Source organism: Herpailurus yagouaroundi, unplaced genomic scaffold (assembly GCF_014898765.1).
Source record: "Herpailurus yagouaroundi ecotype Mexico unplaced genomic scaffold, PumYag 196, whole genome shotgun sequence".
Classification (NCBI taxonomy): domain Eukaryota; kingdom Metazoa; phylum Chordata; class Mammalia; order Carnivora; family Felidae; genus Herpailurus; species Herpailurus yagouaroundi.
Genome location: NW_024412427.1, coordinates 18,904,585 through 18,926,079, shown reverse-complemented (window position 1 = coordinate 18,926,079; position 21,495 = coordinate 18,904,585). Strand labels below are relative to the sequence as shown.

Genomic DNA, 21,495 nt, shown 5'->3' with positions numbered 1-21,495 from the left:
TGCTCCCTCTCTCTCAAAACTAAATAAACATTAAAATTTTTTTTTTAATTTTTAATAAAAAATTTTAAAAAATAAGATGTTAAAAGGAGATTTTGGTAGAGAAAAAAAGAAAAGCTGTGACAGTATATGCAGGACTAGGAGTTCCAGTGGGCAGTAGGGGCTGGTGTGGTGTTAAATAGGGTGAAGACAGAAGCCATTACTTGAGCACACCTGTGTTCTAACACCTAGCACAATGCCTGGCACACATTAGCTACTCATTAACTATTAAGCAAACAAATGAATGGAACCTTCTAGTACAGAACTCCTCAGCAGTGCCCTAGTACATGGTGGGCAAATGGCAAGCACCAGGGCACCTTGTTTTCAGTAATATTCCAATGAGGATTGGAAAACGAAGTAAATGATCAAATAAAACCCAGTCCATAGTAGACTGGAAACACACATCATGGCTGGGACTGAAAATTTGAGGTTCCAAAATATACAGAAGCAGTCAGATGTTCTTCTCTTTTCCAGATTACGTCTTCATAGTAGTCATAAAGGGCTCAATGTGCCATTTTTAGTCACCTTTTTTATATCTGTTAAATTGAAGCTAAATCAAATTTAGTAATATGATGAGTTTTCCCACAAAGATAGGACAAGACACAAATCTTGGGCTTGGAGATGTAGGTTTTGTTTTGTTTCGTTTCTAATGCTTCTGCTGGAAATTCTGATTCATCTCCAGGTCTCGTATATAAATTATGCATTTGGAATGGGCACAGGTGTGTGTTGCAACCTGACGATCAAGCATCGTAAGTTATAGAGGAAGAGGATGGAGCTGAAGTGCTAGCCTCAGTACTAAGCAGTGTTTGAAAACTGGCAGGACCTATGGAATCAGTGCATTTGCCTCCCAGAAAGCTGCTCACAGGCTCTAATGTCCATGTTCCTCAGCTTTCACTTGGAATCATATAGAAGCTCATGGTGGTTCATGGTTATCAGGAGCTCTGATTGGCAATGGCAGTTATAAATATATTGGACTAATGGAAAAAACAATGGGAATCATCTTGGTTTGAGTTCTCCAGAAGCAGACCCTGAGATAAGAATTCAAGTACAAACATTTATTTTGGGGGGAGGAGATTCCCGAAAACACTGGTTGGGGGTGAGGAAGTAAGACTGGAAAGAGAAGCTCTTCAGTAAGAGAGCGTCACCAATCAAATCACACTCGGGGGCAATTGGGGGGCTTCTGGGAGACAATGTAAACATGCCTCAGAGCTATCCCACCCAATGGGTCAGGGACTGGGGATATTAATATACCACTCATGTCAGTCACTGAGGTCTGTTTTTGGAAGTGTTAATTCTCTGAACTTGTGTGGCCTGTTGCATCAGTATTTGGGCAGTGTACACTCTGGCATCCAGAGCAAGCCCTCAGGCAGAAAGACTTTTGTCCTTGCTGCCACTGGAAGTCGGGTCAGAGTGCACTGAAATGGTGAGGGCCCAGAAGAGATGGGCAGGACACCAATACTGTCTGCCGCAGGGATGAAATCAGCGATTGTACACAGTGAAAGGGAATGGTTCTCGGGATCTGTGTTCAAGAAAGAAAATGGTGGGGTTCTTGGTTGTTATTTTAAAAAAAAACTGAAGAAAGAAAAAAGAGAGGGAGGGGAAATTATAGCCAAATGCTACCTGGGTGATGAAAGCATGAGGAGGCCATTATACTATTCCTTTTGCTTTGTGTATGTCTGAAATATTTTCCTAATAAGTTAAAAAACAACTAGAAATTTTATTAGATTAAATCTTCTGATCTTTGACCCCAACCCCCACACACACACCCATCTATTTCTTCCAAAGGGATGCAATTTAGTTCCATTTACTTCTCAGGAATTTCCTGAGAAATTATTTCAGATGCCTAGCATGACTCTGAGTCTTAGAAGGTATTTTCTTTTTACTCTTTGATAGTTTTTCTTCCTTCTTTATATTTATTCAATTGTCTGTTAGACATTAGAAGATCAGAAGAACTCTCCTTGTTAAAGCCTTCTGGTGACTATTTTAAAAAGAAGAAAAAGAAAGACAAAACTAACAAGGAGCCCATAATTGAAGATATTTTAAATCTGGAGGGGTCTCCAACGACTTCAGGTCCACCAGGTATGATTCATGACAGGTGTTTTGTTTTATTCCATGCTTCAATCCAAGGATTTCTTAAATCCCAGGAAATCTCACTCCTCGGCTCCTCCCTCCTCTTCTTCCCTCCCCTCCCTTCTCCTCCCCTCCTCTCCTCTCCCCTCCCCTCCCCTCTCCTCCCCTCCCCCCCTCCCCTCCCCCCCCCCAAAGAAGGACTAAAATTGCAGGATTCCTGTGATGAGGAAAGGATATGCAATTAATTTTAGAACTCACAGAATTTTTTTAACAAGTTTTTTTTTATATTTCATTATTTTTTTAAGTAGGCTCCACGCTCAACGTGGGGCTTGAACTCATGACCCTGAGATCAAGAGTCATGTGCTCTACCTGCTGTAGAGCTCATTATTTTAACTGTGTTAAATAATGTTACTGATGAAAGCAAAACTTTAGGAGAATTGGCTGTGAATTTGGGAAGAAAAGAGATTAATTGGATCACTCAAATATGCTTTTCCTGATCCTATCTTCATGTGATTCTTTTCTGAATGCAGTTTAAATTTTGCATTGGGCATATGGATGGGGTACCTGAGTGGCTCAGTCGGATAAGCATCCAACTTCGGCTCAGGTCATGATCTCGCGGTTTGTGAGCTTGAGCCCCGCGTCAGGCTCTCTGCTGACAGCTCAGAGCCTGGAGCCTGCTTCAGATTCTGTGTCTTCCTCTCTCTCTGTCCCTCCCCTGCTCACGTTGTCTGTCTGTCTCTCTCTCTCTCTCTCAAAAATAAATAAAACATAAAAATTTTTTTAAATAAATTTTGCATTGGGCATGTAACAGGAGGGCAGGTAAAAATTCTGGAAAGACAATATCCTTGTCTTTTTATATAAAAACAAACTGCTTACAATATCAAAGGTTTTCATGCAGATCCCAATGCAAAGAGTAAAAGGGATTATTTGCATTTTCCTTACACAAACCATGTGATTTATAAGCCATCAACTAGCTAGGTTCTTAAAACTGGCAAGTACTATTATTTGTTTAAAGGATTTGCCCAAAACTATAGTCTGTACATGCATTCTGTGAGATCTTCTGTTCTCTAATGGTGCCAAAACTTACTGCTGAAATAGAATTTTGGGGTTTTTTTTTACGTTTATTTGTTTATTTTGAAAGAGAGCGCACACAAATGGGAGGAGCAGAGAGACAGGGAGAGAGAGGGAGAATCCCAAGCAGGCTCTGCACTGCCAGCAGAGAGCCCGATGTGGGACTTGAACTCACAAACCATGAGATTATGACTTGAGCCAAAACCAAGAGTTGGACACTTAACCGACTGAGCCACTCAGGTGCCCCAAATAGAATTTTGAATTACTGAGAAGGAGATAGTCCCCAGCATTTTTCTGGGTTGGTTTTGGAAGCTTTTGCGGCCTGTGAGTTCTCAGCCTTCCCAGGAGGTAAAAAACGCCTCCCCCGTCATGACTCATCTCCTTACTTTAAATAGTGCAAACAATTAAATTCAAAATCCATTTTAGCATAAGCAGTATTAGTATTTATTTTCCCAAAGATTCCTCCCTCTGAGTCTCATGTCAAAGTACAAGCTTGCCTCTGCCTTGCAGTAAGTCCTGGATTATATAGTAGAACCATGACTCCCACATATGATCCCATCAATGGAACGCCAGCGTCATCCACCATGACATGGTTCAGTGACAGCCCTTTGACCGAACAAAACTGCAGCATCCTCGCATTCAGCCAGCCCCCCCAATCACCAGAAGCACTGGCTGATATGTACCAGCCTCGGTCTCTGGTTGACAAAACGAAGCTTAACGCAGGGTAAGGACATGGCTCCATTTTCCTTCTCTGTTAACTGGTGTTGTTGATACAGTAAGAGAGATGCCACAGAGGTGGGGGAGAGGGGATTGTTTAATTTTTAAGTTAGCATGCCTGGGGATTGTACACTATTAGCAAAAATCAGCGCAGATTTTGGCTACATAAGGGAGAAATGCCACCTTTGGTCATTGCAAGAACATTTGAAGTATGGCAACATTTATGTGTTCTGGTAACTCAATGGATTGCCCTATGTGAATACTACTTCTCCATTCCTGTGGATGTGCAAAGTGTTTTTGAAGGGATGTAGAGCAGTGTATAAGTGGGTTGGTCCCATGGGGCAGTGGGGAGATCCAAGGCGGCCCACCTGGCCCTCATCGCCTTTTGTGGAACACCACACCTTCCGTTAGGTGTTTGAATGAGTGAGTCCTTCAGCTTTGAAGTCATCTCAGAACATACACTCAGACTACTTCTCAAACCACCATTTCTTTCACTCCCCACTGTTCACCACATAAAGTCAAGTTGTTCACAGCCTTCTACTCCCAATGAGAGCTGGCCCAGCAGATGTCTCCATCCCGTGCACTCACATACCCCATTCCCCCTACGGTGCACACACACACTTTCTATCACTACCTTTGCTCTGCTGCAAGATTCTTTTCCTTCTTCCTGCTCGACCCAGCCACATACTGTCTCCTACTCAGAAACACCATTCTGGATGGGTTCACCTCCTTGCACTCCTGTTCTGACACTTACTCGCTCCCGTGCCACCATTTCCTACCTTATGATGCTCACTCCCCCACTGGACTGCCACTTCCTTTAGGACAGAGGTTGCATTTCAGTCATCCTTGTGTTCGCGGCCCCCCCCCCCCGAAAGCCTGTTATAATAGACTTTCAAGCCATCTTCATTCTGTGGTACTGGATGCCACTCATCCCTGCCTCGTTCTGCTGTTAACTTTTCATCTCCACCCCTCACCATTGCCCAGTACTTATTTTTCAACTCTAGAACTGTACCACCCAGTATAGGAGTCTCTAGCCACATGTGGATATTTACATTTAAATTTGAATTTAATTAAAATTAAAGCGTGGCACGAGCCACATTTAAATCTTCAATAGCCACATGTGACTAGTGGATACTCTACTGGACAAGGCAATATAGAATAGTTCCATTGTTACAGAAAGTTCTGGACAATAAGAAAGACCCAGCGTTGAGTCGGACCAGCTGGTGTAGAGGACAGGCTGTGTGGGAAGTCCGCAGGTACAGATTTTCATTCTGGCTCCACGACAAGGCACATGACCTTGAACATATCACTTAATGTCACTAAGACTCCATTTTCTCACGTATAAAACTGAGAAGATAAGAACTGCCTTGGCTCCTTCACTGGGTTACTTTAAAGTATCTGTGTAGACAAAATATATATACAGAAAGCACTTAAAAGTTGTAAAAGCTATAAAATGAAATGCAGATACAAGTTATTATCAAGTCCTCTCCCTTACAGGTTTTTGGTTATATTACTTGGACTTTGTTCAAGGAAATACACACACACGCGCGCGCGCACACACACACACACACGTGTACATTTATATATACGTGTATATGTAAATGTAAATGCATGTATATAAATTTAAGTATGTATACAAACATGTTATGTAATATTGTAATATATGTGTGTAAAACGGATTGACTTTTAAAACCCATCCTATTGTTTTCTAGTTGGCTGGACTCCTCCCGTTCCCTTATGGAACAAGGCATCCAGGAGGATGAACAGCTGCTGTTACGATTTAAATACTACACTTTTTTTGACTTGAATCCCAAAGTAAGATACTTTTTCTCTTCTGTCTCTCCTTTTGCTGTAATGTGAATACATGGAAGTGTAAAATTGAGTCATTGAGTTATCAGAAGTAGGGTTCATGTGTATAATCTTCTGTTTCACTATGTAGGGTTAGAACGATCAATGTATATATACTGTCTTTGGATTTTCGTCTTTTACTTTCTGGCAGGTATGGTCAGCTGCCCCTGAGTTGGCAGGAGTTTGTGGGGGTCTTCCCGCCCAGCACAGTGTGCTCTGCCCCTTTCCATCTACATAAACAAAGGAACAAGAGGAGAGTGGCTCACAGAGCCGGAATCCTTAATGCTTAGGAAGGAAGCCAAGGTTAAGAGCAGGTTCTCATGAACAAGCCCCATGATGGTGCACACTACACTCCCCACTGCAGGGAAGAGGGACCGTCTGTACCCCAGCTGGCTACCAACTCCCATTACGTGCACACCTGCCGCCTGAAGTTTACTAGGACAACTGAGCGGTGAAATAAATCCTCTGAATTTCTGCCCCTTCCTCACCCCTGCGTGGCCCTTTTGTGGAGCTGTAAGTCAGCACTTAACTGGCCAAATGTAGAAAATGTAAACTGAGTCACCATCCCCCACACACACAGGGTGGTTTTATCCTAGTTTCATGCTTATTGCTCTTTCCCGTTCATTGCCAGGCACCTGTTTGAGGAGGATGCCTCAGGCCACCTCTTCTGTGTAGACCCTTTTCTCGTGTGCGGTGGTGATTCTGCCTCTCGTGGCACTGTCTTCTCCTTGATCCTGATTTGAAAAGGCACATCTCCGCTCCCACTTCTTCCTTAACTGGCATCTTCTTCAAAATAAGCCCTATTCCTTGTCATTTCTGTGGAGCTCCTGCTCAGTCTTTGGTTTAGATCCAACTTAATGCCCATGGCCCTAGCTTGTGTCTAGAGTGCATAACTTCCACTGAGTCATGGCAAAAGAGCAAATTCTGGCTCTTTGAAAAAACCAAACCTTCAGGAGAAACTACCCTACGTCTTCTCCTAAAAGGGAAGGGATTTTCTTGTTTTGATTTTTTTTCAAGGGCACTGTGAATGTCATGTTTGCTTAACTGGTAAGCAGTTCTCTCTGTATGGCTCATGAACAAAACTGATTCGAATCAAACAGCCAAATAGAAGCTGTCCACCCAAAGGTGACAGGAAGACTCAGGCTTTGGGGATACAGCTTTGGGGCATAAGAACAGTGATCCCCAACCACTTTAGCGTTCCCTTCTCCCCCCTTCTAAAGTAGGGAATGCTATAAATATAACCTAATTGAAGGTTCTTACTATGTGCTGAGTAGATAGAGGGGTACAGAAATTTAAGATGTGGTTCATGTTTTCATAAAACCTACAATCAACTCTAGAAGAACAAAGACATCACCCAGAAAACCATTGTAAAGCTGACAAGGCACCCTACACATGGGAACCAAACTGTGCAGTAGGGTCAGGGAGCTTCTCTTCTCCAGCTTTCAGAAGAGAGATGGAGGCAGGCTGTAGCACTGGGGTAGCAGGTACTGATTGAAATCTCAGATATACAAAAATACTAGAATATACAAAATTTCAAAAATAATGTACTTTAAAAATACAAAACCCAGCATCCATAAAAGAAAACATTGGTACATTCATAAAAAATGAAAGTTTTATGCGTGCCAAGAAACTATATACAAAGTTTAAAAGTCTTGGCAACACATACAGATAAAAGGTTAATTCCCCTAATAGAGAGCCCCCAGAAATCAATAATAAAAAGACCAACAACCCAGTAGACTAATGATCAAAGGATGGGAACACACAGTTCATAGAAAAGGAACTACAGTGGCTTTTAGCCTTGTACTGACAAAGATCAAAAAGTTTCATGCACTATCTTTGCAAGAGCGTTGGGAAAACGGCTCTCTCGTACACTGCTTGTAGGTCAAAGTACAAATTAATCTGATCCCTATGGAGGGCAGTTTGACAATATGTATCAGAATTACAATTCTACATAGCTCTGACCAGGCAAATCCACTCCTTGGTATTTATACAGAGTTGTACTCAAATAGGTGAATTAACATGTCTGCACAAGAACAGCCTTTGCTACATAATTTGAGGAAGAAAATGGGAAACTACCTAAACATCCGTCAGCAGGGAAGTGGTTAAGGACCTTATGATACATGCATACAGTGTTGTAGCTAAGAAGAATGAATCAGGTTTCTTTTGATGTAGAACATATTCAAGGTATATTATCCAGTGAAAAAAAAAAAAACAAGGAACAAAACAGTCTATAGAGAAACTACCATTGGTGGGGGGGAAAGGAAGGGAAGGAGACTTAACTTTTTAGTGTACATTATTTTGTCCCTTTAGGATTCATTCAAAATAAATTTCTTCATTGTGTATTATTTTTCCCCCATTTAAATGTGTGGATTAAAAAAACTTTTATAATTCCAATAATTCACAGTATTTTTTTTAAAGGTTCAGTAGAGAAAAGGCACTTCAGTTTCAATGAGAATCCTAGAGGACACTGACAGTCGCCTCACAGCTAATAGGGAATCCTGAGTGATAAGATCTAAATAGTAATCCTTTCCTGAGAGAGTGAAACTGTGGGAAGCAGGTTTTGTTATTTGTTTGTATTGGTTTCGGGTGGAAAGACAGAGGGGTTCACTGAATTGACTGGAGGGGGAGAAACAGGGATTCAGGCAACGGAGGTGGTAGAAACCACAGCTTCCAGTCTGGGGTTTCTATTTTCAGTAAACCAGAAGACAAAGGAAATCTAGGGCCAAGGAGAAGGCAAGAGTAGCCAATCCCCACCAAGGGAAACATTTGCAGTCCCCACCAAGGGAAACCTTTGTTTCTAAGTTGGGAAAACCACTGACTGAGTTCTCAAAGAGAAAAAGACCTGTCAGGGTGCCTGTTAATAAGTGACCTGCAGGGGCGCCTGGGTGGCTCAGTCGGTTAAGTGTCTGACTTCGGCTCAAGTCATGATCTCACAACTCGTGGGTTTGTGCCCCTAATCGGGCTCTGTGCTCACAGCTTAGAGCCTGGAGCCTGCTTCAGATTCTGTGTCCCTCTCTTGGTCTGCCCCTCCCTCCCTCATTCATTCTCTCTCTCTCTCTCTCTCTCTCTCTCTCTCTCTCTCTCTGTCTCTCTCTCTCTCTCTCTCAAGAGTAAACATTAAAAATAAATAAGTGACCCATAAAACCTGGGACCTTGTGATGTTCCAGAGCCTCAGGGGGGAACGTGAACAAGCCTCCAAAGAAGAAAATCCAGAGGTCTGCTGGCTCCACAGAGAAATCCAGTATTCCTCAGTGGGAGCCAGGCTTATCCTGTCCTTTCTAACATCTTCTACTAGATCCTGTTCTCCTGATGTCAATTTGTAAATGTAGGTAACTTTTTCTTTCAAGGAATTGTTTTACTTGGCTTCAAGGGAGTGGTGGGGAAATTAGGTTTGTTCAAGTGTGGAAGCTTTGATTTTTTTTAATCTTTACTGACTGCATTGGAGAGAAAAGCCTTATCAGGTGATTTGACTTACTCTCACTAAAAGTCCTACAGCATTAGGATTGTAGACACTGACTGAGTGGCAGACAGACAGATATGATATGACAATCCAATTCAAATTTTAGTGGCTGCACATACTCTTTAGATTTTTGTCTTTAGACTGTTAATTAAGCAGGGGTCTTGGGGGGGGAGGGGCAGAGATTGTTTAGTTTCTGGTGTGCGTTGTGTGTGTGTGTTTTTTAGTTGTTGTGTCTTGATTGCAGTATAGTGCCATAAAATTCTAATATAATGATTGTTAGTACATTCACGTGGTTGTGCAATCATCACCACAATCCAAAAAAGTTTTGCATCACCCAAAAAAGTTTCCTTATACCCCATTTGTGGTCATTCCCTGCTCCCAGCCCACCACTGGTCTGCTTTCCCTCTCAAGGTTTGCCTTTTCTGGAAGCTTCACGTAGATGGAAGCCTCCAGAATATAATCTTGTGCATCTGAACTCTTTGACTCACCATGTTTCTGAGGTCCCCACTACATATCAGTAGTGTGCTCCCTCTTACTGCTCAGTGGCCTCCCGTCATGCATGTGACCCACATTTTGTTGAGGGACATTCACCAGTTCACCAGCTGAGGGACACTGGAGCGTTCCCAGCTCAGGGTTGCCATGAATAACACTGTTGTGAACATTCTCACATGTGTTCGGTTTGGGCTCGTTGGGGGAGGAGACTGGGGCTAGCTCCTGAGGTGTACCATGACACCTGGCAAAGTTCAGGAAGCAAAGACAGACTTTCTTAAGGTTCTTAGTGTTCCAGCTTCCGGAATACCACACTTTTGGGTTTTCACTTGTCTTGCCTGGCCAGCAGCGTTAGCACTGTTGAGGAGGAGCGTGCCTGTGGACAGGTCCCGTTTCCTGCTGGACCGACAGCAGTGCTGTTGCTGGTTTGGGCTTGCTATGGGTTTTTACCTCCCCTGTCACCTTTCTTGTAGTGTGTATAAGGGTAATGCAAAAGGAAAAATAAACTAATGATAATCAACCTTTGATAAATCTGTTTAGGTGCTCTATCTTTCTGTTCCTCCTCCATGTGGGGAGTACAATGGATACAGAGCTGCAGTTTTGCAAGATGAAGAGAGTCCTGTAGATGGATGGTGGTGATGGGTTTTCCCTCCAGTGGAAGTGGTGATGAAAGAGAGGGGGAAATAATGGAATCGAGATGGGTCTATTTGGCCCCTTGAAGATGCTCTGGAAAATATTTTGAGAAGGTGCTAAGTTCGGAAGTAAAATCAACTGGGGTGGTGGAAAGAAAGAGAGAGGTATTTCCTTCACTTATCTGAAGGCAAGTTTATTGTTTCTGATGAACAAGGAATGGCCTCAGTTATTCCAGAATTTTTGTACTGAGGAATATAAATACGTGCCCTCCACCAACACACACACCTACCTGTTTCTTTCTTTAGTATGATGCTGTCCGAATAAACCAACTCTATGAACAAGCCAGGTGGGCCATTCTCTTAGAAGAAATTGACTGCACGGAAGAAGAAATGATGATCTTTGCAGCATTACAGGTATGAGAACTTCAATACGTTTTTTTCTGGAAGAAAATGAACTCGTTTTCTTAAAGTTTCGTTTTCTTCATACTGTTTTTTTCTTTGAAGAAAGAATTGAAAATGAGGGGAGTCTATTTAAATTTAAAATACGCCTCACAACCCACACACATGCCCATCTTATATAAGGTGTTAGTCTTGCAATTCTTATCCTCACTACAAGTTCAACCAGTGGTGGGGAAGAATCGAGTTTGAACACAACTAAATATAAATCTCAAAATAATTCAGATTAAAACGTCATCTTCCCTTCATAGGAGAGAGATCTCCTTCCAGGAGATGTTTGTTACTATGAGGGAGTGGGGGGGATTGCCTTCAAAAAGGAGAAATGGCTAATGGATTTATTTGAGCTTATAACATTTCTAAAACCTCTGTTTGCATTGTAGTATCACATTAGCAAACTGTCATTGTCAGCTGAAACACAGGACTTTACACATGAGTCCGAGGTCGATGAAGTAGAAGCAGCACTTTCTAATTTGGAAGTGACCCTAGAAGGTGGAAAAATGGACAATACCTTGGTATGAACTTTTCTGGTAACTCAGAACTGTGGCTGTGTTCTCATGGATTGACAAACGTTAAATGAGTTGTTTTTTTGTTTTTTTGTTTTTAATTTGAACTAAGAGAAAAATGGCGAGCAAGGGAGAAGGGCAGAGGGAGAGAGAGAAAGAGAATCTTAAGCAGGCTCCATGCCGAGAATATGAAAGCGGTCCCTTCACTCAGGTCTAGAGAGAACCGCCCAGTCCATGGCATGGCTAGCTATGAGAATGAAGACGATGCTTTACAGATACAAAGCCTATGATCTACCTAGTCATCATGCGTTGCACCTGGGCAAGGTGGACACAGTGAGGGCCTTTATTCTGGGACACTGTAAAAAGTTTGTGACACCTACTGACTTCAGGAAATAAACAAAACCTTCCGGTGAAACATAAAGTAGTACAACTATTTTATCGTATCCTTATCCATGAAATGTAGCCAAACAGCACCTTTATAATCAGAATGCCTCTCCTATCTGATTCATTCGTTGAATGCCGCCCTTCCTTTAACTTCTTCAAACGGTAGGAGTAAATATTAGTTTAATTCACATTGAATTAGACAGTGGATCCATTGTAACTGAATATAAATAGTAACATAAAAATGAGTCATATGTTCTTAGCTATTTGGTTCATGTTTCCTTATGATTAATTTCCTTCAAATGGGAAATTGGTATCACGCAAACGCAAATATTCTGTACAAACTAAATGCCAAGATTCTGTAGAGATTCAGAGCCCTGTCTCACATTCATGGGAAACACAGGCCCATGAAATTGGAGCTCCCTTTTGTCTACTTCCTCCATATTCCTCCCTCGATATTTTCATGCGATGCTAAACAGTAGGCTTTTCACTTTGGAGACAGGCACCAACAGACACTGCAGAATGAACTTTGAACCAGGTTCCTTTTGAGAAGTTAATCAGTGAACTAAACGTAAGGAGAGCTACTCGCTCTGAGGTAGAATTTGTACAATATTTTGTTTGTACATAAAAGTAGCAGTTTCTAACTCAGATTTTTAACTTGAAAGGTAGCATTTGGTCAGGTTTTTTAACCCCTTTTTTCATTTGCATGACACATGACATAAACAGAAAAGTGAAAAAACAAAAAGCAACCTGTAGCTTAACAAATTTGTATTAAATTATCACCCACATCACCACCCAAATCAAGAACTAGAACTTTGCCAGCCACCCAGAAGCCCCTGCACATGCCCCATCCTACTGTCCGCCCTCCTCCACTCCCCAGCCGCTGAGGTAACTGCTAGAAATGTGGCTAGTATGATTGAGGAACTGAGTTTCTCATTTTATTTAATTTTAATTAATTCAGATTTTAATAACTCCATGTGATGAGTGGCTATAGTACTCGACAGTGCAGGTATAGAGTATCAACACCACCTAATTACTGCTTATGAAATATTATCTTTTTCCTTAGGAGGACATTACTGATATCCCTCAACTTGCAGATAACCTCAAATTATTTAGGTAAGTCACCTTGAAGGAGAAAGAGATTGCTCATAACAAAGCCTTGCAGGTAAAGAGTCCAGGTATTTACATTTTTTTTAATGTTTATTTATTTTTTGAGAGACAGAGACAGAGTATGAGAGAGGGGGAGTCACAGATTCCGAAGCAGGCTCCAGGCTCTGAGCTGTCAGCACAGAGCCCGACGCGGGGCTCGAACCCATGAACCATGAGATCATGACCTGAGCTGACGTCGGCTGCCTAACCGACTGAGCCACCCAGGTGCCCCTTTATTTATTTTATTTTTTTTTTTTTAATGTTAAATTGAACCTCATTAGTCAGGTTCATGGTTCAAAGGTAAGAGCATGGGCTGTGGTATCAGATAGACAATGGCCTGAATCCTAGCTCAACAACACACACTAGCTGAGTTACCTAGGGCATTGTCATGTATTGGAGCCTCGGTTTCCTAATCTATAAAATACGGATATACCTCCTCTTGGATTTATTGGGGGGAATTAAATGAAATAATATATATGAAGCATTGAGCATGGTGCCTGGATCACATTAAATGTTCAGTAAATGAGGGCGCCTGGGTGGCTCAGTCGGTTAAGTGTCCCATCTTTGGCTCAGGTCATGATCCCATGGTTTATGCGTTCCAGCCCATCAGGCTCTGTGCTGACAGCTCAGAGCCTGGAGCTTGCTTCAGATTCTGTCTCTGCCTCTCTCTCTGCTCACCCCTCCCCCCACTTGCAGTCTTCCTCTCTCTCTCTCTCTCAAAAATAACATTAAAAAAAAATGTTTTAATGTTCAATAAATGGTGGTATAAACATGGCCAGTGTTGGCAATTAGTGAACATATATACTAGACTGGAGTTTCTGTCATGGTCATCTGTGAGGCTCAGGACTTGACATCATTTGAAGGTTCTTTCATGGTTTAAAAATCAATTGTCTCTAGAATGTTGGTGCTGGACTTGCACACAGTGGTCACCCAGGTTTATCTACCTCTGCCTGTTAAGGTGTTTCTGAAAAACTCCCCAGTGACCTCAGATCAATCTGAAACTGTTAAAAAGGCAGAGAATTTTTTTTATTTTGTGGAAAGAAAGGACTGCTACATTTGTGACGGTGCCAGCGTGTGTTAAGATGAAAAGAATAAGACCCCTTTGAAGTTCTATCAGTTATTCATGTCACTTTATGGTTTGTTGACTTTTCTTAACAAGCCGGCACCTCACTGGGTCAGTTGGCCCAAAAAGAAACACAAGTTGCTTTTGGTAATACATGATGCACAAAAAGACTTGGAAAAGTGAACAGTGAATCAGGTATAAATGAGAAACAAGCATCCAAAGGTACCCATATTTGTCACTGGGTTTCTACAGGTTGCTTTTTTTTTTTTTAATGTGTTCATGGGATGTGGTCTCAAACAGTAGGATCATTAATTTAACTTTTGTGGCATAAATGGTTGCAACCACACATATTGTTATAGCCAGAGCTACAGAAAAAAAAAGTAATCATTTGAATCCACAAATACATCTTTATAATTTGTAAACAATCATTCTATGGAGACAGTAGGTTGCCATGTTCCCTGTATAGAGCAAATCCGGCTCTTGACAAACCAAATAACCACAGTTCCCTTCCTATAGAGTTTTCAGTGAAGGAGACGATATCCCAGAGTTAAGCCCTACATCCACTTCACTTTAATGTGATTGCTTTGCTCAGGCTCACAAAATTGTCTTCATGTTTCACGGTGGTCACTATATCTACCAAAGGTCTAAAGGTGTTGAATTTAATAGACAATATAGTTCATGGAAGGAAGGAAGGAAGGAAGGAAGGAAGGAAGGAAGGAAGGAAAGAAAGAAAGAAAGAAAGAAAGAAAGAAAGAAAGAAAGAAAGAAGGAAGGAAGATAAGGAAGAAGGAAGCAAAGAAAAAAAGAGACAGGAAGAGGGGAATGGAGCTCTATTCCTGGTGGGTGTGTGACCCATAAAGGCCCTTCGTTTCCTTGGCCTTCCTTTCTTTATCAGTAGAAAAGCACGGAGCTAGTCCTTTGATTTTTAATGTTTCTTTTTCTTTAACAGTGAAGCTCTTTTTTTTCCCTAAACAAAATCAGTTGAACCCACTATATAAACACTGGATTTCAGTTTCCAGCAACTGATTTAAATGCACCCAATCTAATGCAAACCTCGGTCTTGCCATAAATACCTAAGAGTGCTAGATAAAGGAAAAATAAAAGAATTGTAAATACAGCGTTGAGGTGAGACTGGGAAAGTCCAGTTTGCAGGAAATACAGAGGAAACCTAATTCTACAAATGAAGCCTCAGATGCACAGATTATCATGGCCTAGGGCTGGGATTTTAGTCCCTGGGCACAGATAGGAGATGAAGTTTTAGGCCTATTGTAAGGCCTAAAGCACAGGACTAAAGCCCGTGCCTAAAAACAAAAACTCACAAGGGCTGCCTTCTGTGTTTAACAGGGAGAGACTGTCCACCAGCCAGGAAGCAGTAAGTTCATCCTTGCATGGGGTTCCGTGTGGGGAAATGAAAAGTCTCTCCGGAGAAAATGGAGCCAAATCCTGTGTCACCCAAGGATGTAGATCTAAATTTAAGTGTCTTATATGATAGGAGAATTCTGAAAAACAAAACAAAACAAAACAAAACAAAAAAAACAAAAAAACAGAAACTGGCCCATGACACAAAACCTGTGAAGCCCTAGCAAATGTAATTGCTACCTGGAGGGAAATATCCACAATCTAGCATGCATGGGCCTTATAGAGAAAATAATAACACTCTAAAAAATGAGCCCCCAATAAAAACTAACCATGTAAGTTCATGAACTACCATAAGGGAAAGACAGCAGACCCAACAAGCAAGAAGATTAGCAGTTTCAATAATTTTAGGTAAGAGAACAATCTGAAAAAAACATAAAATGAATATGTTTAGAATCCTTAAGGAAATTAAAAGGTAACAAACACCATGAAAGAGAAGAGGCGATATTGAAAAGGAACCAAATAGAAAATCTGGAAACGAAAAATTTAGTCATCGAAATTTAAAACAGAATAGGTGCATTGAATGTCAAGTTTAAAAACACAGTTGAAGAGAGAAAACAGAAAGGTAGAAATGGGAAATATGTTATCAGTAGAATGAGAAGTTTCATTATATATCTACTAGGAGTTCTATAAGAAAATATGGGAGAGAAGCAAGAATTCAAAAAAGAATGCTTGAGAATTTTCCAGAATTGTTAAAGACAAAAATACCTAAATTCAGGAATGGTAAATCCCAAGCAAAATAAATCACTACAGATGCACATCTTAATAAGGGCAGCCATTGATAAGGGAAAGTCTTTAAATCAAAGAGAAAAAAATGGATTTCCTAGCAAGAAAAACAGCGGAGTGTGTAACAGACTTTTCGTTGGCTGGGAAATATCTTGAAAGTGCTAAGAGAAAGTAGCAATCAGTCTAGAACTTTATGCTCAACCAGCCTTTCAAGATTCTACCTTATGCAAACCCCTAAATATAAACCAGACAAGATACAATTCTATTAGTAAGTTACATATTTAATAAAAAACAATGATTCATGTCCAAACTGTAAGGTGTGACCAGTGTTGGAGAGACTACTTTGGAAACAATTAAATGGCTCCACTAGAGGATACAGAGACAGAAGCCGCACATAAAATCCATTCATTACATCATTCACAGACAAGTTACTGTAGGGAAATAGGCAAGTTACTATAGCAAAGAACATCCCAGGCAGATTTACACAATGTGCTATAGGAGATTATCAGTGAGAGGAATACAAGACCCCAAAAACACAGAGGAATCTTTATAATACTTCATAAAGAGAGAGTGACCATGAAAACCTTTGGTCCCACGAAGACACACTGGTTATCACATAGAAAAATATCTCTAAGTGGAGTTATGCACTCTTGCTTTTTTTTTTTTTTTTTTAATTTATTTTTTTGAGAGAGAGAAAGAGAGTGCTAGCAGGGGAGGGGCAGAGAGAGAGGGAGACACAGAATCCAAAGCAGGCTCCAGGCTCCAAGCTATTAGCACAGAGCCATACACGGGGCTGAAACTCATGAACCGCGAGATCATGACCTGAGCTGAAGTTGGATACTTAAGCAACTTAGCCACCCAGGTGCCCCGATACACTCTTGTTTTTTTAAAAGCTAGTGTTCCAAATTTATGACCTCTCTGTGATGACAACTGGCCATCATTAATAAGCCTCCAGATGCTTTCAAAATAAGAAACCTCTCCTTTAAGGAAAAGGTGATTGTGAAATGAGTAAGAACGTAATCAGTATTTGAAAGAGATTAGTGCTATCAAGAGACCATTATTTGCAAATATTTCCATGGTCATAATGTTGCCAGTAATGATACTGCCTATTAAAACAGTATTATCTTGCCTTAAATTTTGATCACATCTCTCAGTTAAGCTGACAGTCTGATCAAAAGGGGGGAATTGTTAAAAAGAAAACCACAGGCCCAAAATGGCATCGCTTAGACCAAGTCACCAAACTGGGGCTTTATACCTAATTGCAGTTTCAAGCTTCCCCAGAAATTAGTCTTAACTGGTCAGGAGAAAATTTTCCAATCAGTACCGCTGAAGTCATCTGTCACATGGGCCTTCCATCTCCCAAAAGATGAGGTTAATTCACCTAACAAGACCTCCTGCCCTTCCGCACCAGGAAGGTGACCTTGCCTAGAACAGTCCTTTCTTTTGCTAATAACTTTCTTACCCCAACTTCCTTCCTATAACAATCCTCCATTTTGTACCATACCTTAGAGCTCTCCTCTACTTGCTAGATGGGATGATGCCCAATTTATGAATCACTTAATAAAGCCAATTAGACTTTCAAAGTTTAAAAAATAATATTATCTGCACACCTTTAAAACTTGGAAACAGAATTTGTCTGCATTAAACACCATCCAAATGAAGTTACAGTATTTTTTTTTTTAAGTTTAAGAAAGAGAGCACACACAAGCAGGGTAGGGACAGAGATTGAGAGAGAGAGAGAGAGAGAGAGAGAGAGAGAGAGAGAGAGAGTCCCAAGCTGGCTCCACACTGTCAGTACAGAGCCCAACGCAGGGCTCCATCCCACAAACTGTGAGACCATGACCTGAGCCGAAATCAAGAGTCGGATGCTCAACCAACTGAGCCACCGAGGTGGACCGAAGTTATAGTGTGTTTTAAACCCACTTATTAAAAATATAAAAATGCAACATATTCTGATTAATCTGCATAAGTGGGTGATTGACATGAGGGAAGCTGGAACTCCATAGCTTTGTTTCAACAAAAACCTTCAAAACTAGGTAGATGGCACTATACAATGAACATTGTGATTTAGAGTAAGCATGGCCACTAATGTACTTCCTCAACTGGGATTTATGTAACTGAGTAACAACCTCCCTTTTTAAAACAAACTGAGTTCTTCATATTCATTTTTAATTAATATATTTGTAAAGGTTTTATAATGTATGTTACAAATACTACAAATTAACAATTGTAAATATGTTAAGCGAAGGGTATTATATTTACATAATATATATGGGTAATTACCCAGCTCTTTCTTACAAGGTGCCCAGCTCTGACTCACCTCTACACTTTGCATGTGCTGTTGCTACCTTCTGAAATTTCTCTTCCCTTTTCTCCAAATTCTTACCCATCCTTTATTCTATATTTAAACGCTGTGTCCTCTGTAACTCACCACGCTGCACATCCTTGTTCCATAACGTAGCATATTTTATTCATTGATATGTGCATTTCCCTCTTGACCCTATGGGCTCCATGAAGATTCAGAAGACTGCCTCAATTCTTGTGTTTATCATGCCCCATGCAGCCACCTTCTCCACTTCTTCCCCTACACTGTCCTGCTCCAGCCTCTGGAACATGGAATAGGAGCAATAATCATTAGCTTTGGGAATTAATGGAAGTGCCCTGGAAGACAAACCAAACTGGAAGACGATAGCAGTGGGAATCTTTTGATACTCTTAAAGTCCAGTTAAAATGGAGCAGCAGAGTTTCATTCTTAATTATGAATAGAAATATTTAAATGCCTAGGACGTAACTGAGACCTTACTATCTTTTGTGTAGAGGCTTGTCTTCTGATTCTATTTTGAAAATACTATTACTTTTGGAGATTCTGATTCTTAGACAAATAACCTTCAAATGCGTTCCTTAGAATTATCGTAACTACAGCTTTCAACATAACAAATATTATTTTGATGCAATGGCTTTCTAAATCTTGGAAATTTTACCTGCATATAATGTTTTTCCATTTTATTTTATACTTTCTGTGTTATACACTGGCTTTTTAATGAACAATTTCTCTCTTATCTTTGTGTGAAGTGTAACACATTTTTAGCTAAGGAAAGACGATGGTTGACATGTTAAAAGTCTTGCCCCAAATGATGTATGAGTGGGGTTAACACAAGGCTTTTTCTCTTCCTCTCATTCTTGAATGCAGAAATCCACTGCTCTAGCATGAGATTCACCCCCACAGCCGGGACTGCTCCACAGAACCATGGACAGCCCATGTTATCTTTTCTCTGACTAGCTGTACCCCCTTTCCCACTTCCCAGCTCTCTCTCATGTTTTCTATTTTCAGTGACCCAATTGAGACCTGCTATTGGCACCACCAACCTTGTCCAGCCCAGAGTACAAAATGTTCCGGCCCCCACAGATATCACTTTTGGAGATCTTCCCCCAAAACATTTTTTAATAACAGCAGAATCTATACAGATTAGCTGTAGGGTTTTTGTGATTTCCATGACTCGGTGGAAATTCTCTGGGGGGTTTCTCTTAAGGATCAAGAGGAAACCACGGAAAACGTGGCTTACTTTTAGATCTAATTTTTAGTCCTGTAACTTGAAAACTGTGTTGTCCATATGGACAGCTTTTTCAGATACAAGAAGTATACTGAAATTACAGGTGTCCCCAGATTCATGGATGTTTCTCAAATAACAGTAATAGTTTATTGAGCACTTCAGTCATGCCAGGTCCTGTGATAAGCACTTTCAGAGATTACCTCTTTCTATCCTCACAGAAGCCCTGTGAGTTGGAGGCTCAGCAGTCACACAGAGGCAGTGCACGTGGCCCAGGCAGATGAAGTGTCTTTCCCAGGGTCACACATTAGGCATCAGCAGAGCCAGAATGGTCTAACTCCTGAGATTCTGCATTTTCTACATATCATATTAAAAACCCCATTTTTACTTTTTAGAAATGAGTTAGCAATTTGAAAAGTACTTTCAGAAATAAAGAGTATGTCATATGAACGGGTTTCTAGAGCATCTTGATCCACTTAAAATTTGCAACGTGTCCCTGTGTTTCTAGGTGGTTGTTAAAAGGCTAATTGTACTTTAATTTGCAGGCCCAAGAAGCTAATACTGAAAGCTTTCAAACAATATTGGTTCATCTTTAAAGACACATCTATAGCCTACTTTAAAAATAAGGAGCTTGAACAAGGAGAACCAGTAGAAAAACTAAATCTGAGAGGTAAGAGAGTCCTACATGAGGGTATGGGCTTGTCATGACCCAGCTAGCATGCATATGAAAGCCAAGGTTCCTACCCAGTGAAGCAGGGTTGACTTCCAGAGGAACCGCTCTATCTCACTGGTTTCCACACAGCAGCCTGTCTGCAGCATTCTGCTGTCCTGTCTTCCCCAGTGTGGCCAAGCCTATGAAGTGGTGGTAATTGCTGTCATCAGGGTAGTATATGAGGCCTTGTAGGATCCCGAAAACTTTCTAAATTCCAGGATGGTTCTGTTTAATTCAGTGTCGCTTCAGTTTCTGTACCAATTTCTGAAAGTGGCTGTGAGAGTACTGGTAACTCCATTAACTGAAAATACTTAACCATTGCACTCAATTTCCTTATCATATGGTGACAGTGAGAAAACTCCCTCTGCCCTGATTTATTTTAAAAGTTTATATTCATAACTCAGTGCTACTATGAGGCAGAATAGCCAAACCAACCTGGAAAATGAATTCAGTTGATGACATGTTTAAAATGATAAGAGGGGCGCCTGGGTGGCTCAGTCCGTTAAGCGGCCGACTTCGGCCCAGGTCATGATCTCATAGTCTGTGAGTTCGAGCCCCGCGTCAGGCTCTGTGCTGACAGCTCAGAGCCTGGAGCCTGTTTCAGATTCTGTGTCTCCCTCTCTCTGACCCTCCCCCGTTCATGCTTTGTCTCTCTCTGTCTCAAAAATAAATAAACGTTAAAAAAATTTTTTAAATGATAAGAGAAAATAGTTTTTGTTATCCATGTTAGTTATTCATGAGTCTTATTTAGTTATCCTTTAATTAATGTTGTCTGCTTGCTCCTCATTTTTTCAAAAGAGAACCAAATCTGAAGGGCTTACGTTCAAAGTGTTTCTTTTAGATGCACATCTGATATTGATATAACAGATTTCTCAGAACTCAGTTTTGTCCCTTCCTTTTATCATTCAGGCTGTGAAGTTGTGCCAGATGTAAATGTAGCAGGGAGAAAATTTGGAATCAAGTTACTAATCCCTGTTGCTGATGGTATGAATGAAGTGTATCTCAGATGTGATCATGTGAGTAAAACCACAAAAATGCTAACTCCCTTCACCTTTATTAAACCTAAGGACAAACCAGCTGAGATGCTTTCTCAAATCAGAACACTCATCAGTCAGCTATTACTTTGTAACAAACAACCACAAAATCAAATGACACATACCAGTAAACAGTGGTCTCTGAAACATCTATGGGCTTGGATGATCCAGCCTTGTGTCAGCT

The 21,495-nt window shown here is 40.9% G+C and overlaps 1 protein-coding gene across 2 annotated transcripts in view; it reads left to right on the top strand.

Moving 5' to 3' along the window:
* FERMT1 (FERM domain containing kindlin 1) overlaps positions 1–21,495 on the top strand; it is a 34,871-nt gene that overhangs the window by 6,214 nt on the left and 7,162 nt on the right. For both annotated transcript variants that reach the window (XM_040447645.1, XM_040447646.1), the window contains 8 exons: positions 1,969–2,115; positions 3,688–3,901; positions 5,607–5,709; positions 10,630–10,737; positions 11,160–11,291; positions 12,730–12,779; positions 20,111–20,235; positions 21,187–21,293. In XM_040447645.1, coding sequence (XP_040303579.1) covers positions 1,969–2,115; positions 3,688–3,901; positions 5,607–5,709; positions 10,630–10,737; positions 11,160–11,291; positions 12,730–12,779; positions 20,111–20,235; positions 21,187–21,293 — 986 coding nt within the window. The remainder of the gene's footprint in view (positions 1–1,968; positions 2,116–3,687; positions 3,902–5,606; positions 5,710–10,629; positions 10,738–11,159; positions 11,292–12,729; positions 12,780–20,110; positions 20,236–21,186; positions 21,294–21,495) is intronic.